This window comes from Agelaius phoeniceus, chromosome 27, assembly GCF_051311805.1.
Source record: "Agelaius phoeniceus isolate bAgePho1 chromosome 27, bAgePho1.hap1, whole genome shotgun sequence".
NCBI classification, from domain to species: domain Eukaryota; kingdom Metazoa; phylum Chordata; class Aves; order Passeriformes; family Icteridae; genus Agelaius; species Agelaius phoeniceus.
Window position 1 is genome coordinate 400,134 of NC_135291.1, and position 14,783 is coordinate 414,916.

Consider the following 14,783-nt stretch of genomic DNA (forward strand, 5'->3'; position numbering starts at 1 on the left):
ATAAATGGAATTTTTGGGGATGAACAAATGGAATTTTTGGGGTGAATAACTGGAATATTTTGGGGTGAATAAATGGGATTTTTGGCATAAATAACTGGAATTTTTTGGGGTAAAAAAATGGGATTTTTGGGATAAATCAATGGAATTTTTTTGCATAAATAAATGGAATTTTTTGGGGTAAAAAAATGGGATTTTTGGGGTGAATAAATGGGATTTTTGGCATAAATAAATGGAATTTTTTGGGGTAAAAAAATGGAATTTTTGGGATAAATAAATGGAATTTTTGGGATAAATCAATGGAATTTTTTTGCATAAATAACTGGAATTTTTGGGATAAATAAATGGAATTTTTTGCATAAATAAATGGAATTTTTTGGGGTGAATAAATAGAATTTTTGGGGTAAATAAATGGAATTTTTGGGAATAAATAAATGGAATTTTTGGGGTAAATTAATGGAATTTTTGGGGTAAAAAAATGGGATTTTTTGGGATAAATAAATGGAATTTTTTGGGGTGAATCAATGGAATTTTTGGGATAAATAAATGGGATTTTTGGAGTGAATCAATGGAATTTTTGGGGATGAATAAATGGAATTTTTTGGGATGAATAAATGGAATTTTTTGGGGTAAATTAATGGAATTTTTGGGGTGAAGAAATCGAATTTTTGGGATAAATAAATAGAATTTTTGGGGTGAATAAATGGAATTTTTTGGGATGAATAAATGGAATTTTTTGAGGTTAAAAAATGAGATTTTTGGGATAAATAAATGGAATTTTTTGGGATAAATTAATGGAATGTTTGGGGATAAATAAATGGAATTTTTTGCATAAATAACTGGGATTTTTTGGGGTAAAAAAATGAGATTTTTGGGTAAATAAATGGAATTTTTTGGGATAAATAAATGGAATTTTTTGGGGTAAAAAATGGGATTTTTGGGGTGAATAAATGGAATTTTTGGGGTAAATAAATGGGATTTTTGGGATAAATCAATGGAATTTTTTGGGTGAATAAATGGAATTTTGGGGATAAACGAATGTAATTTTTGGGATGAATAAATGGATTTTTTTGGAGTGAATAAATGAAATTTTTTGGGTGAATAAATGGAATTTTTGGGGATAAATGAATGTAATTTTTGGGATGAATAATGGATTTTTTTGGAGTGAATAAATGAAATTTTTTGGGTAAAAAAATGGGATTTTTGGGATAAATAAATGGAATTTTTTGGGATAAATTAATGGAATGTTTGGGGATAAATAAATGGAATTTTTTGCATAAATAAATGGAATTTTTTGGGGTAAATAACTGGAATTTTTTGGGGTAAAAAATGGGATTTTTGGCATCAATAACTGGAATTTTTGGGAATGAATAAATGGATTTTTTTTGATAAATAAATGGGATTTTTGGCATCAATAACTGGAATTTTTTGGGGTAAAAAATGGGATTTTTGGGATAAATCAATGGAATTTTTTTGCATAAATAAATGGAATTTTTTGGGGTAAAAAAATGGGATTTTTGGGGTGAATAAATGGATTTTTGGCACAAATAACCGGAATTTTTGGCCGTTGCAGGTGGACAGGAGCTGCCCCAGGTGCTCCCATGTGGGGATGTGGTTCCACACCCGGCAGATGCGCTCGGCTGACGAGGGCCAGACGGTTTTCTACACCTGCCCCCGCTGCAGGTGACACAAACCAGCCCAAAAATACCCCAAAATTACCCCAAAATTGCCCCAAAATAGCCCCAAAATATCCTTAAAATATCCCCAAAATATCCCCAAAATTTCCTTAAATATCCCTAAAATATCCCCAAAATAGCCCCAAAATATCCCCAAAATATCCCCAAAATAACCTCAAAATATCCCTTGAATTAACCCCAAAATTACCCCAAAATAGCCCTAAAATAACCCCAAAACATCCCCCCCCAAAAAACCAACATATCCCCAAAATAATCCCCAAATAATCCCCAAATATCAACCCAAAAAATCCCCAAAATATCCCTAAAACAACCCCAAAATATCCCAAAATTAACCCCAAAATAATCTCAAAAAAAACCTAAAAACACCCCTGAAAGAGCCCCAAAAATAGCCCAAATAACCCCAAAATATCCCCTGAAATAACTCCAAAACAACCCCAAAATATCCCAAAAATAACCCCAAAAATATCCCTAAAATAGGCCTAAAATATCCCTTGAATTAACCCCAAAATACCCCAAAAATAACCCCAAAATATCCCCAAATATCAACCCAAAAAATCCCCAAAAAATCCCCAAAATATCCCCAAATTAACCCCAAAATATCCCTAAAATAACCCCAAAATATCCCAAAAATAACCCCAAAAATATTCCAAAAATAACCCCAAAATATCCCAAAAATAACCCCAAAATAACCCAAAAATCCCTCAAATTAACCCCCAAAAAAGCCCCAAAAATATCCCAAAAATAACCCAAAAATATCCCCAAAAATATCCCCAAATTAACCCCCAAAATATCCCAAAAATAACCCCAAAATAACCCCAAAATATCCCTCAAATTAACCCCAAAAAGCCCCAAAAATGCTCAAAATAACCCCAAAAATTCCCCCCCAAAAATCCAAAATAACCCCAAATTTACCCCCCAAAAACCTCAAAATATCCCCAAAATTAACCCCAAAACAGCCCCAAAAACCCCAAATTCTCCCAAAATTCCCCAAATTCTCCCCAAATTCCCCCAAAAACCCCAAATTCTCCCAAAAACCCAAAAATCCCCAAATTTCCCCCAAAATTCCCAATTTTCTCAACCCTTCCCCTTTTCCCACAGGTTCCAGGAAAAGGAAGATTCCTGAAATTCCCAATTTTGGGCCTTTTTGGGATTTTTTATTTATTTTATTTTGAGGATTTTTTGAGGACCATTTTTGGGTCCGATTTTGGGATTTTTGGGGTTTTTTTTAGGATTTTTGGGTGGGATTTTTGGGAATTTTGAGGATTTTTAGGGTCCATTTTTGGGTCCTTTTTTGAGATTTTTTTGGAGGGGGGAAATTCTGGGGATTTTTGGGACCCTTTTCGTCACCAGAGCAGAAATAAAAGCGATTCCCCCAAATTTAAAGCGGAATTTTGATTTATTTTTTTTCGTTTTTTGGGATTTTTTGCCTTTTTGCGACTCCAAAATCGCCCCCGGCCCCTTTTTCACCCCCGCAATCTCCCCCTGACCAAGATTGTCCCCTCCGCCCCTCCGTACCCGCCTCAACCACCCCGGAAGTGCCGCGCACCGGAAGCGGCTGCGCAGAGGGAGCGGATTCGCTGCCGCACCCACCGGAAGTGGCGCCGCACACCGGAAGTGGGGGCGGCCTCGGGCGCCGCACGGGGGCGGCGGCGAGAGCGGCCGGCCCTTCCCAGTTCCGCCCCCGCCCCATCCCAGTAGCGGGGCCGTCCCCTCCCGGTACCGGGGACACCCCCGGGATCCCCCCGCGGCCATGGCGGAGACCGCGGAGAGCGGCGGCGGCTGCGGCACCGCCACCGTCACCGAGAGCGGAACCGCGGAACCGGTACCGGGCCGGGGGAGGGAGTGAATGGGATGGGGGGGGGGACCGGGACTGGGATGGATTGGGAGGGGTTTGGAGGGGACTGGGAGGGACTGGGAATGGGGGATGGGATACTGGGAAGGAGTGGGAGGGGTTTGGGAGGGACTGGGAGGGGTCTGTGGGGTTACTGGGAGGGACTGGGATGGACTGGGAGGGGTTTCGGGGCCTGGGAAGGGTCCCTGGGGACACAAAATGAGCCCTGAGTGACCCCTGGGGACACAAAATGAGCCCTTGGTCACCTTGAATGACCCCAAGTGACCCCAAAATGACCCTGAGTGACCCTGCTGACCCCTGGGTGACCCCTGCTGGCCCCGCCCCCCAGGAGAACCGCAGCCTGACGCTGAAGCTGAGGAAGAGGAAGCCGGACAAGAAAGTCGAGTGGTCGAGCGACACCGTGGACAACGAGCACCTGGGCCGGCGCTCCTCCAAGTGTGAGCGGCACCAAAAGATGCCCCAAAGAGCCCCAAAAGATTCCCAAATGCGGCCCCAAAATGGCCCCAAAATATCCCCAAAGTGTGGCTGAAATATCCCCAAAATAGTCCTAAAATATCCCTAAAATGTATCCCAAAACAGCCCCAAAAATGGCCCAAAATATTCCCAAAGTGTGGCTGAAATATCCCCTAAATAGCCCCAAATGTGGCCCCAAAATAGCCTTAAAATATCCCTAAAATATATCTCAAAAATGGCCCCAAAATGGCCTTAAAATATGGCTAAAACGTCCCCTAAATATCCCCAAATATGTGTCAAAAATATCCCTAAAATAGATCCCAAAACCACCCCAAATAAGCTCCAAAAATGACCCAAAATATTCCCAAAGTGTGGCTGAAATATCCCCAAAATAGTCCTAAAATAACCCTCAAATAGATCCCAAAACAGCCCCAAAAATGGCCCAAAATGGCCCTAAAATAGCCCCCAAAATGGCCCTAAAATATGGCAAAAATATCCCCAAATATATTTCAAAAATATCCCTAAAATGGATCCCAAAACAGCCCCAAAAATGGCCCAAAATATCCCCAAAGTGTGGCTGAAATATCCCCAAAATAGCCCTAAAATATCCCTAAAATAGATCCCAAAAATGGCCCAAAATGCCCCAAAATAGTCCCGAAACAGCCCCAAAAATGGCCCCAAAAATATCACAAAATATCCTGAAATATTTCCCAGAACAGCCTCAAAAATATCCCCAAAAATATCCCCAAAATGGCTCTGAAAGATCCCAAAAATATCCCAAAATATCCCCAGAATATCCCCAAAATCTCCTTAAAATCCATCCAAAAATGGCCCAAAATTAATCCCAAAATATCCCCAAAATATCCCCTAAAATATCCCAAATTATCCCCAAAAAAATCCCAAAATTTCCCCAAAATATCCCAAAAATCTCTTTAAAATCGATCCCAAAAATGGCCCAAAATTAATCCCAAAAATATCCCCAAAATATCCCAAAAAAACCCCAAAAAATCCCAAAAATATCCCAAAAATTTCCTTAAAATCGACCCCAAAATGGGCCCAAACCGCCCCTCCCCCCTCCCACCCCAACCCCCCCTTGGGGCCGCCCCAAAAACCCCAAAATTCCCCCCAGGGACCCCCCAAAAAACCCCAAATCCCCCCCAAAATTTGCCCCTCTTGGGACCCCAAACTCCCCCAAAATTGCCCCAAAATCCCCCAAACCTCCCCTCCCCCACCTCCCCTCAAACCTTTTGGGGTTCCCCCCTCCAAACCTCCCCAAAAACCCCAAAATCCCCCCCAAAAAAAACCCAAAATTCCCCCCAAATTTGCCCCTCTTGGGACCCCCAAACTCCCCCAAAGTTGCCACCTTTGGGACCCCAAATTTGCCCCAAAATCCCCAAACCGCCCCTCCCCCACCTCCCCTAAAACCTTTTGGGGTTCCCCCCTCCCTAAACCTCCCCAAAAACCCCAAAACTCCCAAAAATCCTCCCTAAACCTCCCCAAAAACCCCAAAACTGCCCCAAAAAACCCCAAAATCTCCCTCCAGGGACCCCCCAAATTTACCCCTCTTGGGACCCCAAATTCCCCAAAATTGCCCCAAAATCCCCCAAAACCGCCCCTCCCCCACTCCCCTCCCCCTCCCACCCCCCAAACTTCCCCAAAAACCCCAAAAATTCCCCAAAAAAACCCAAATCTCCCTCCAGGGACCCCCCCAAATTTGCCCCTCTTGGGACCCCAAACTCCCCCAAAATTGCCCCAAAATCCCCCAAAACCTCCCCTCCCCCTCCCCCACCCCCCCTCCCCCTCCCACCCCCGAAACCTCCCCCAAAAACCCCAAAACTCCCCCAAAAAACCCCAAAATCCCCCAAATTCCGCTCTCCCCAGGCTGCTGCATCTACGAGAAGCCGCGGGCGTTCGGCGAGAGCTCCTCGGAGAGCGAGGGCGAGGAGGAGGAGGAGGATGAAGAGCGGGGGGGGGAGGGGCAGGCGCGGGGGGGGGGAGGGGCCCGGGCAGGAGGGGGGGAGGGGCGGGGTGGGGGAGGGGAGCTGCGGGCACCTCCATTGCATCCGGGGCCACAAACGGGGCCGGGGGCGCCGCGGGGAGGGGGAGGGGCAAAAGGAGGAGGGGGAGGGGGAGGGGGAGGGGCAGCCCCTCCCCCACCCCGGTGCTGCCGCTGCCGCCCCTCCCCCCATGGAGCACTGAGGGACCGCCCCTCCCCCACCCCCCCAAAAAAAGGGAACAAACCGGGGGGGGGGAGGGGGAGGGTTTGGGGTGAAATTTGGGGGTTTTGGGGCTGAGAATTGCGGTGGTTCCGTTCCCAGAATCCGGGAGTTTTGGGGTTAAAATTTCGGGGGATTTGTGGGCGAAATTCGGGAGTTTTGGGGTTAAAATTCTGGAATTTTAGGGTAAAATTTCAGGGGTTTTAGGGTCAGAATTCGGGAGTTTGAGGGTTAAAATTTCAGGGGTTCGAGGCCAAAATTTTGGGGGTTTTAGAGCCAAAATTTGGCAATTTTAGGACCAAAATTTTGGAGTTTCAGGGTTAAAATCCGGGAGTTTTAGGGTTAAAAATTTGGGGGTTTTGGGGCTGAGAATTGCGGTGGTTCCATTCCCAGGATTCGGGAGTTTGGGGGTTAAAATTTCGAAATTTCGGGAAATTTGTGGGCAAAATTTTGGGGGTTTTAGGGTTAAAATTTTGGAGTTTCAGGGTTAAAAATTTGGGGGTTTTGGGGCTGAGAATTGCGGTGGTTCCGTTCCCAGGATTCGGGAGTTTGGGGGTTAAAATTTCGGGGGTTTTGAGGCTGAAAATTCTGGAATTTTAGTCCCAAAATTCGGGAGTTTGAGGGTTGAAATTTCGGGGGTTCGAGGCCAAAATTCTGGGGGTTTTAGGGTTAAAATTCTGGAATTTTAGGGTTAAAATTTCAGGGGTTTTGGGGTTAAAATTTTGGGGGATTTGTGGGCAAAATTTTGGGGGTTTGAGGGTTAAAATTCTGGAATTTTAGGGTTAAAAATTCAGGGGTTTAAGGCCAAAATTTGGCAGTTTTAGGACCAAAATTTCGGAGTTTCACGGTTAAAATCCGGGAGGTTTTGGGGCTGAGACTTGCGGTGGTTCCGTTCCCAGAATTCGGGAGTTTTGGGGTTAAAATTTCGAAATTTCGGGAAATTTGTGGGCAAAATTTTGGGGGGTTTAGGGTTAAAATTTTGGAGTTTCAGGGTTAAAATTTGGGAGTTTTGGGGCTGAGAATTGCGGTGGTTCCATTCCCAGAATTCAGGAGTTTTGGGGTTAAAATTTCGGGGGATTTGTGGGCAAAATTCGAGAGTTTTGGGGTTAAAACTCTGGAATTTCAGGGTTAAAATTTCAGGGGTTTTAGGGTTAAAATTTTGGAGTTTCAGGGTCGAAATCCGGGAGTTTTAGGGTTAAAAATTTGGGGGTTTTGGGGCTGAGAATTGCGGAGGTTCCGTTCCCAGGATTCGGGAGTTTGGGGGTTAAAATTTCGAAATTTCAGGAAATTTGTGGGCAAAATTTTGGGGGTTTTAGGGCCAAAATTTTGGGGCTTTGGGGCTGAAAATTCTGGGTTTTAGTCCCAAAATTTTGGGGGGTTTAGGGTTAAAATTCTGGAATTATAGGGTTAAAATTTCAGGGGTTTAGAGCCAAAATTTCGGGGGTTTTAGGGTTAAAAGTCTGGAACTACAGGGCTAAAGTTTCAGGGGTTTTAGGGTTAAAATTTTGGAGTTTCAGGGTTAAAATCCGGGAGTTTTAGGGTTAAAAATTTGGGGGTTTTGGGGCTGAGAATTGCGGTGGTTCCGTTCCCAGAATTTGGGAGTTTTGGGGTTAAAATTTCGGGGGATTTGTGGGCAAAATTTTGGGGGTTTTAGGGCCAAAATTTTGGGGCTTTGGGGCTGAAAATTCTGGGTTTTAGTCCCAAAATTTGGGAGTTTTAGGGTTAAAAATTTGGAGGTTTGGGGCCAAAATTTGGGAGTTTTAGAGTGAAAATTTTGGAATTTCAGGGTTAAAATTTCAGGGGGTTCGTTCCAAAATTTGCAACTTTTAGGACCAAAATTTTGGAGTTTTGGCGTTAAAATTTGCGAGGTTTAGGGTCAAGATTTTGAGCTTTTAGGGTCAAAATTTTAGGGGTTTTAGGGTTAAAATTTCAGGGTTTAGGAGCAAAATTTTGTGGGTTTAGGGTTAAAATTTGAAGGTTTTAGGGCTGAAAATTGTTTCAGGGTTTTAGTCCCAACTTCTGGGAGTTTTAGGGTTAAAATTTGGGAGTTTTGGGGCTGCAAATTCTGGGGTTTAACCCCAAAATTCCGGAGTTTTTAGCCCCAAAAATTCTGGAGTTTCAGGCCCAAAATTCCCGGTTTTTTGCTCCCAAATTCTGGAATTTTAGCCCCAAAAATTCTGGGTTTTTTAGTCCAAAATTGTGGAACTTTAGCATCAAAATTTCAGGGTTTCAGCCCTAAAAATTCTGAGTTTTTAGGGCCAAAATTCTGGAGTTTTAGTCCCAAAAATTCCGGGATTTTTGCTCCGAAATTCTGGAGTTTTACCCCCCAAAATTCCAGATTTTTAACCCAAAAATTCCTGGGGTTTAGGGCCAAAATTCTGGAGTTTTAGCCCCCAAATCCCTGGGGTTTTTAGTCCCAAAATTTCGGAATTTTAGTCCAAAACTTCCTGGGTTTTCGTCCCAAAATTCCAGGGTTTCAGCCCTAAAAAATTCCAGATTTTTGCCCCAAAATTCCGGAATTTCAGCCCAAAATTTCCACCCCAAAATCCAAAATTTCACTGCCAGGGGTTGAAACCCGAACCCCCCCACACCTGGGAACCCCAAAATTTCACCTGGGGACCCCAAAAATTCACCTGGAAACCCCAAAACTTCACCTGGGGACCCCAAAAACGTCACGGGGACCCCAAAATTTCACCTGGGGACCCCAAAACTTCACCTGGGAACCCAAAAATGTCACAGGGACCCCAAAAATTCACCTGGGAACCCCAAAATTCACCTGGGGAACCCAAAAATTCACCTGGGGACCCCAAAACTGTCACGGGGACCCCAAAAATTCACTTGGAAACCCCAAAAATGTCACGGGGAAACCTCAAAATTTCACCTGGGGACCCCAAAAACGTCACTGGGAACCCCAAAAAATGTCACGGGGACCCCAAAAAATTCACCTGGGGACCCCAAAAATTCACTGGAAACCCCAAAATTTCACCTGGGGACCCCAAATTCACCTGGAAACCCCAAAAACGTCACGGGGACCCCAAAAATGTCACGGGGACCCCAAAAACGTCACCGGGGACCCCAAAAATTCACTGGAAACCCCCAAAATTCACTGGGAACCCCCAAATTTCACCTGGAAACCCCAAAAACGTCACAGGGACCCCAAAATTTCACTGGGAGACCCCAAAAATTCACTTGGGGACCCCAAAACTTCACCTGGGGACCCCAAAATTTCACCTGGAGACCCCAAAACCCCCACCCCGCCCCTCCCCCACCCCCCAAATCCCCTCCCCCACCCCGGGGGGGCCATTTTGGGGTCCCCTCCCCCCCCCTTTGGGGACATTAAAGCGACACCGAGGACACAAAAAGGGGGGGGAGGGGCCGCGTTTTTATTGTGGGGGAGGGGCGGGGGTGGGGGAGGGGTGGCGCGGGGGTGGGGGAGGGGCGGCGTCCGCTCGCAGTTGGGCCCCGAGGCTGTGGGGGAGGGGGAGAGAGAAAGAAAAAAAAAATTACAAAAAAAATTAAAATTAAAATTTAAAATTAAGGAAAAAAAAATCCCAAAAAAATTTGGGGTGGGAGGGGCCAAAATGGGAGAAAAAAAAAAAAACCAAAAAAAATTTTGGTCACCGCCCAAAAATGTCAAAAATGGCAAAAATGTCACCGGGCCGGGTGGGGGAGGGGCGGGCCAGCCCCGAGGGTGGGGGAGGGGCCGAGGGGTGGGGACACCCCAAAAAATCCCAAAAAAATCCCAAAAAATCCCTTTAAAAATCCCCAAAATCCTAAAAAAATCCCAAAAAATCCCTTAAAAATAATAATAAAAAAATCCCTTAAAAAATCCCCCAAAAAATAAAAAAAAAATCCCAAAAAAACAAAAACCAAAAAATCCCTTAAAAATCCCCCCCAAAAAATCCCTAAAAAATAAAAAAAACCCTAAAAAATAAAAAAAATCCCTTTAAAAATCCCCAAAAAATCCCTTAAAAATCCCAAAAAATGCCTAAAAAAATAAAATAAAATCCCTTAAAAATCCCTAAAAAATCCCAAAAAAAACCCTTAAAAATAAAAAAAAAATCCTAAAAAAATTCCCAGAAAATCCCTTAAAAATAAAAAAAAATCCCTTAAAAATCCCTAAAAAATCCCCAAAAAATCCCTTTAAAAAATCCCTTAAAAATCCAAAAAAAATCCCTAAAAAAAAAAATCCTTTAAAAATCCCCAAAAAATCCCTTAAAAATCCAAAAAAATTCCCTAAAAAATCCAAAAAAATCCCTTAAAAATCCCTAAAAAATCCCCCAAAAATTAAAAAAAATCCCAAAAAAAAACCCCAAAAAATCCCTTAAAAATCCCTAAAAATCCCTCAAAAAATCCCTGAAAAAATCCCAAAATTCCCTTAAAAAATCCCTAAAAACTCCCAAAAAAATCCCTTAAAAATCCCCAAAAAGTCCCAAAAAATCCCTTAAAAAATCCCAAAAAAATCCCTTAAAAAATTCAATTTTGGGGTTTTTGTTGTCCCCTCCCCCCGCAGGGTTTGGGGTGGATTTGGCCCCAAATTGGCCCAAAATTAAATTTCGACCCCACCCCGGGTTTGTGGGGGGTTCCAAAAGTTCCCAAATTCTTCCAGAACGACCCCAAAAAAGTTCCCCAAAATTTCCCCCAAAAATTTCACCAAATTCCCCCCAAAAAAATCCCAAAATTTTACCCAAATCCCCCCCAAAAATTCCCCCAAATCCCCAAATTTCACCCCAAATTTCCTCCTCCACCCCTGTCCCCAAACCCCCAAAATCTCCCCCCAAAAAATCCCAAAATTTCCCCCAAATCCCTCAAAAATCCCCAAAAAAAACCCCCAAAAAATCCCAAAAAATCCCCAAAATTCCCCAATTCTCACCTGCACTTCCTGGCTCGGTGCTGTCCCCTCGGTGCCACTTTTGTCCCCTCCCGTGTCACTTTTGTCACCCCCCTGTCCCCAGCTCTGTCCCCTCCATCCCCAGCGTGTCCCGATGTCCCCAAACCCCAAAATCTCCCCAAAAATGCCCCCCAAAAAATCAAAAAAAATCCCAAAAAAACCCCAAAAATTCCCCAAATTCTCACCTGCACTTCCTGGCTCGGTGCTGTCCCCTCGGTGCCCCCTCGGTGCCACTTTTGTCCCCTCCTTTGTCGCTTTTGTCACCCCCCCTGTCCCCCTCCATCCCCCACACGTCCCCATGTCCCCAAACCCCAAAATCTCCCCAAAAATCCCCCAAAAAAATCCCCAAAAAAATCCCAAAATCCCCCAATCCTCACCTGCACCTCCCGGCTCGCCGCCGTCCCCTCGGTGCCACTTTTGTCCCCTCGGTGCCACTTTTGTCGCCCCCTGTCCCCAGCTCTGTCCTTTCCATCCCCGATGTCCCCCAAAACTCCCAAAAAAACCCCAAAAAAATCCCAAAAAATTCCCAAATTTCCCCAAATTCTCACCTGCACCTCCCGCCTCGCCGCCGTCTCCTGGCGCTGTCGCTTTTGTCGCCTCCTTTGTCGCTTTTGTCACCCCCCTGTCCCCACCTCTGTCCCCTCCATCCCCAGCGTGTCCCGATGTCCCCAAAACTCCCAAAAAAACCCAAAAAAATCCCCAAAAAATCCCAAAAATTCCCCAATTCTCACCTGCACCTCCCGGCTCGGCGCCGTCCCCTCAGTGCCACTTTTGTCACCCCCTGTCCCCAGCTCTGTCCTCTCAAGCCCATGTCCCCGAACCCCAAAATCTCCCCAAAAAACCCCAAAAAATCCCCAAAAAATCCCCAAAAAACTCCAAAAAAATCCCCAAAAAATCCCAAAAATTCCCCAATTCTCACCTGCACCTCCCACCTCGCCGCCATCCCCTCGCTGCCACTTTTGTCCCCTCGGTGCCACTTTTGTCACCCCCCTGTCCCCAGCCCTGTCCTTTCCATCCCCGATGTCCCCAAAACTCCCAAAAAACCCCAAAAAATCCCCAAAAAAACCCAAAAAAATCCCAAAAAAACCCCAAAAATTCCCCAAATTCTCACCTGCACTTCCTGGCTCGGTGCTGTCCCCTCGGTGCCCCCTCGGTGCCACTTTTGTCCCCTCCTTTGTCGCTTTTGTCACCCCCCTGTCCCCCTCCATCCCCCACACGTCCCCATGTCCCCAAACCCCAAAAAACCCCCAAAAAAATCCCAAAAAACTCCAAAAAAATCCCCAAAAAATCCCAAAAATTCCCCAAATCCTCACCTGCACCTCCCGGCTCGGCGCCGTCCCCTCGGTGCCACTGTTGTCCCCTCCTTTGTCGCTTTTGTCCCCTCCTTTGTCGCTTTTGTCACCCCCTGTCCCCCTCCATCCCCCACACGTCCCCATGTCCCCAAACCCCAAAAAAAACCCAAAAAAATCCCAAAAATCCCCAAAAAATCCCAAAAAATCCCAAAAATTCCCCAAATCCTCACCTGCACCTCCCGCCTCGCCGCCGTCTCCTGGCGCTGTCGCTTTTGTCGCCTCCTTTGTCGCTTTTGTCACCCCCCTGTCCCCAGCTCTGTCCTCTCAAGCCCATGTCCCCGAACCCCAAAATCTCCCCAAAAAACCCCAAAAAATCCCCAAAAAATCCCCAAAAAAATCCCCCAAAAAATCCCCAAAAATCCCAAAAATTCCCCAATCCTCACCTGCACCTCCCGCCTCGCCGCCGTCTCCTGGCGCTGTCGCTTTTGTCCCCTCGGTGTCACTTTTGTCACCCCCTGTCCCCAGCTCTGTCCCCTTCATGCCCAGCGTGTCCCGATGTCCCCAAACCCCAAAAAAACCCCCAAAAAATCCCAAAAAACCCCAAAAAATCCCCAAAAAATCCCAAAAATTCCCCAAATCCTCACCTGCACCTCCCAGCTCGGCGCCGTCCCCTCGGTGCCACTTTTGTCCCCTCCCGTGTCACTTTTGTCACCCCCTGTCCCCAGCTCTGTCCTCTCAACCCCATGTCCCCAAACCCCAAAATCCCCCCCAAAAAAACCCCAAAAAATCCCAAAAAATCCCCAAAAAATCCCAAAAATTCCCCAATCCTCACCTGCACCTCCCGCCTCGCCGCCGTCTCCTGGCGCTGTCGCTTTTGTCGCCTCCTTTGTCGCTTTTGTCACCCTCGGCGTCCCCCGCGAGCCTCCTGGCGATCCGCGCCTCCACCGCCAGCGCCACCGCGGTGCGGACGCGTCCGGGAGCGCAGGGACGGCGACATTGGGGACAGCGGGGCCAGCGCTGGGGACAGCCCGGGGACAGCGCTGGGGACATCGGGGACAGCAGCGGGGGCAGGAGGCAGCGGCGGCAGCAGCGATGCTCGCACGGCAGCAGCACCGGGTCCTGCAGGGGACAGCGACAAAGGGGACACGAGGTGGCCGCGGCCAGCAGGGCCAGGGGACCGCGCTGGGCGGGCAGCGAGGGCGACATCGGGGACAGGGATGGGGACAGGGATGGGGACAGAGCTGGGGACAACAGGAAATGGGCGGGGACAAGGGGGTGGCACCGATGGGGACAGGGAGGGGACAGAGGCGGGGACAGGAACGAGACAAACACGGGGACACGAGGGGGACACGGAGGGACATCGGAATATGGGAGGGACAGGGACGGACAGGGGTGGCACCGATGGGGACAGGGGCGGGGACAGCAGCGACACAAACACAGGGACACGAGGGGGACACGGGAGGGACACGGGGGGATTTGGGGACACGGGGAAGGACAGAGGGACAGGGAACGACATCGGAATGTGGGGACACGGGAATGTCGGGGCGGGGACAGGGGCGGGGACAGGGGCGACACAAACACGGGGACACGAGGGGGACACGTGGGGACATCGGAATGTGGGGACAGGGAGGGACAGAAGGACACGGGGAGGGACAGGAGGACACGGAGCGACATCGGAATTTGGGGACACAGGGAGGGGACGCGGGAATGTCGGGGCGGGGACAGAGCTGGGGACAACAGGAAATGGGCGGGGACAAGGGGGTGGCACCGATGGGGACAGGGGAGGGGACGGAGACGGGGACAACAGGAAATGGGCGGGGACAGGGGAGGGACAGGGGAGGGACGGGGAGGGGACGGGAGCGACACAAACACGGGGACATGAGGGTGACACGTGGGGACATCGGAATGTGGGAGGGACAGGGGTGGCACCGATGGGGACACAGGGGAGGGGACAGAGGCGGGGACAGGAGCGACACAAACACGGGGACACGAGGGGGACACGGAGGGATTTGGGGACACGGGGAGGGACAAGGGGACACGGAGCGACATCGGAATGTGGGAGGGAAAAGGGTGGCACCGATGGGGACAGGAGGGGACGGAGATGGGGACAACAGGAAATGGGCGGGGACAGGGGAGGGACAGGGGCGGGGACGGGAGCGACACAAACACGGGGACACGAGGGGGACACGGAGGGCGATCGGAATTTGGGGACACAGGGAGGGACACGGGGAATGTCGGGGCGGGGACAGGGGCGGGGACAGGAGCGAAACAAACACGGGGACACGAGGGGACACGGAGGGACATCGGAATGTGGGGACACGGAGGGACAGGGGTGGCACCGATGGGGACAGAGGGGAGGGGACGGGAGCGAAACAAACACGGGGA

General features: G+C 47.8%; 3 protein-coding genes across 5 annotated transcripts in view; 1 reads left to right on the forward strand and 2 right to left on the reverse strand.

Moving 5' to 3' along the window:
- Positions 1-3,446, reverse strand: part of ABCF1 (ATP binding cassette subfamily F member 1) — a 37,019-nt gene extending 33,573 nt beyond the window's left edge. The window contains exon 1 of the mRNA XM_077191063.1: positions 3,285-3,446. Coding sequence (XP_077047178.1) covers positions 3,285-3,446 — 162 coding nt within the window. The remainder of the gene's footprint in view (positions 1-3,284) is intronic.
- Positions 1,529-8,877, forward strand: PPP1R11 (protein phosphatase 1 regulatory inhibitor subunit 11). 2 transcript variants are annotated; one of them, XR_013185334.1, is made up of 6 exons: positions 1,529-1,680; positions 2,793-3,516; positions 3,875-3,983; positions 5,881-6,317; positions 6,363-6,398; positions 6,443-8,877. XR_013185334.1 is itself a non-coding variant. In XM_077191028.1 (3 exons), the coding sequence occupies exons 1-3, from the start codon at positions 3,445-3,447 to the stop codon at positions 5,957-5,959; spliced, it is 258 nt and encodes an 85-aa protein (XP_077047143.1). In that variant the 5' UTR covers positions 3,025-3,444; the 3' UTR covers positions 5,960-5,968. The 2 variants fall into 2 exon arrangements, 1 of the variants encoding a protein (XP_077047143.1); XM_077191028.1 differs by lacking the exons at positions 1,529-1,680; positions 6,363-6,398; positions 6,443-8,877 and having other exon boundaries at positions 3,025-3,516; positions 3,875-3,981; positions 5,881-5,968.
- A 700-nt stretch (positions 8,878-9,577) lies between these two features.
- The window catches only part of GNL1 (G protein nucleolar 1 (putative)), a 30,367-nt gene continuing 25,161 nt past the window's right edge, over positions 9,578-14,783 (reverse strand). The window contains exons 12-13 of one of the 2 annotated variants that reach the window (XM_077191013.1): positions 13,231-13,517; positions 9,578-9,683 (exon numbers count right to left, since the gene is read on the reverse strand). In XM_077191013.1, the coding sequence (XP_077047128.1) occupies positions 13,297-13,517 (221 nt within the window). In that variant the 3' untranslated portion in view covers positions 9,578-9,683; positions 13,231-13,296. Of the gene's footprint in view, positions 9,684-13,230; positions 13,518-14,783 lie in introns of those variants that run through there. The other variant, XM_077191014.1, reaches the window with a different exon arrangement.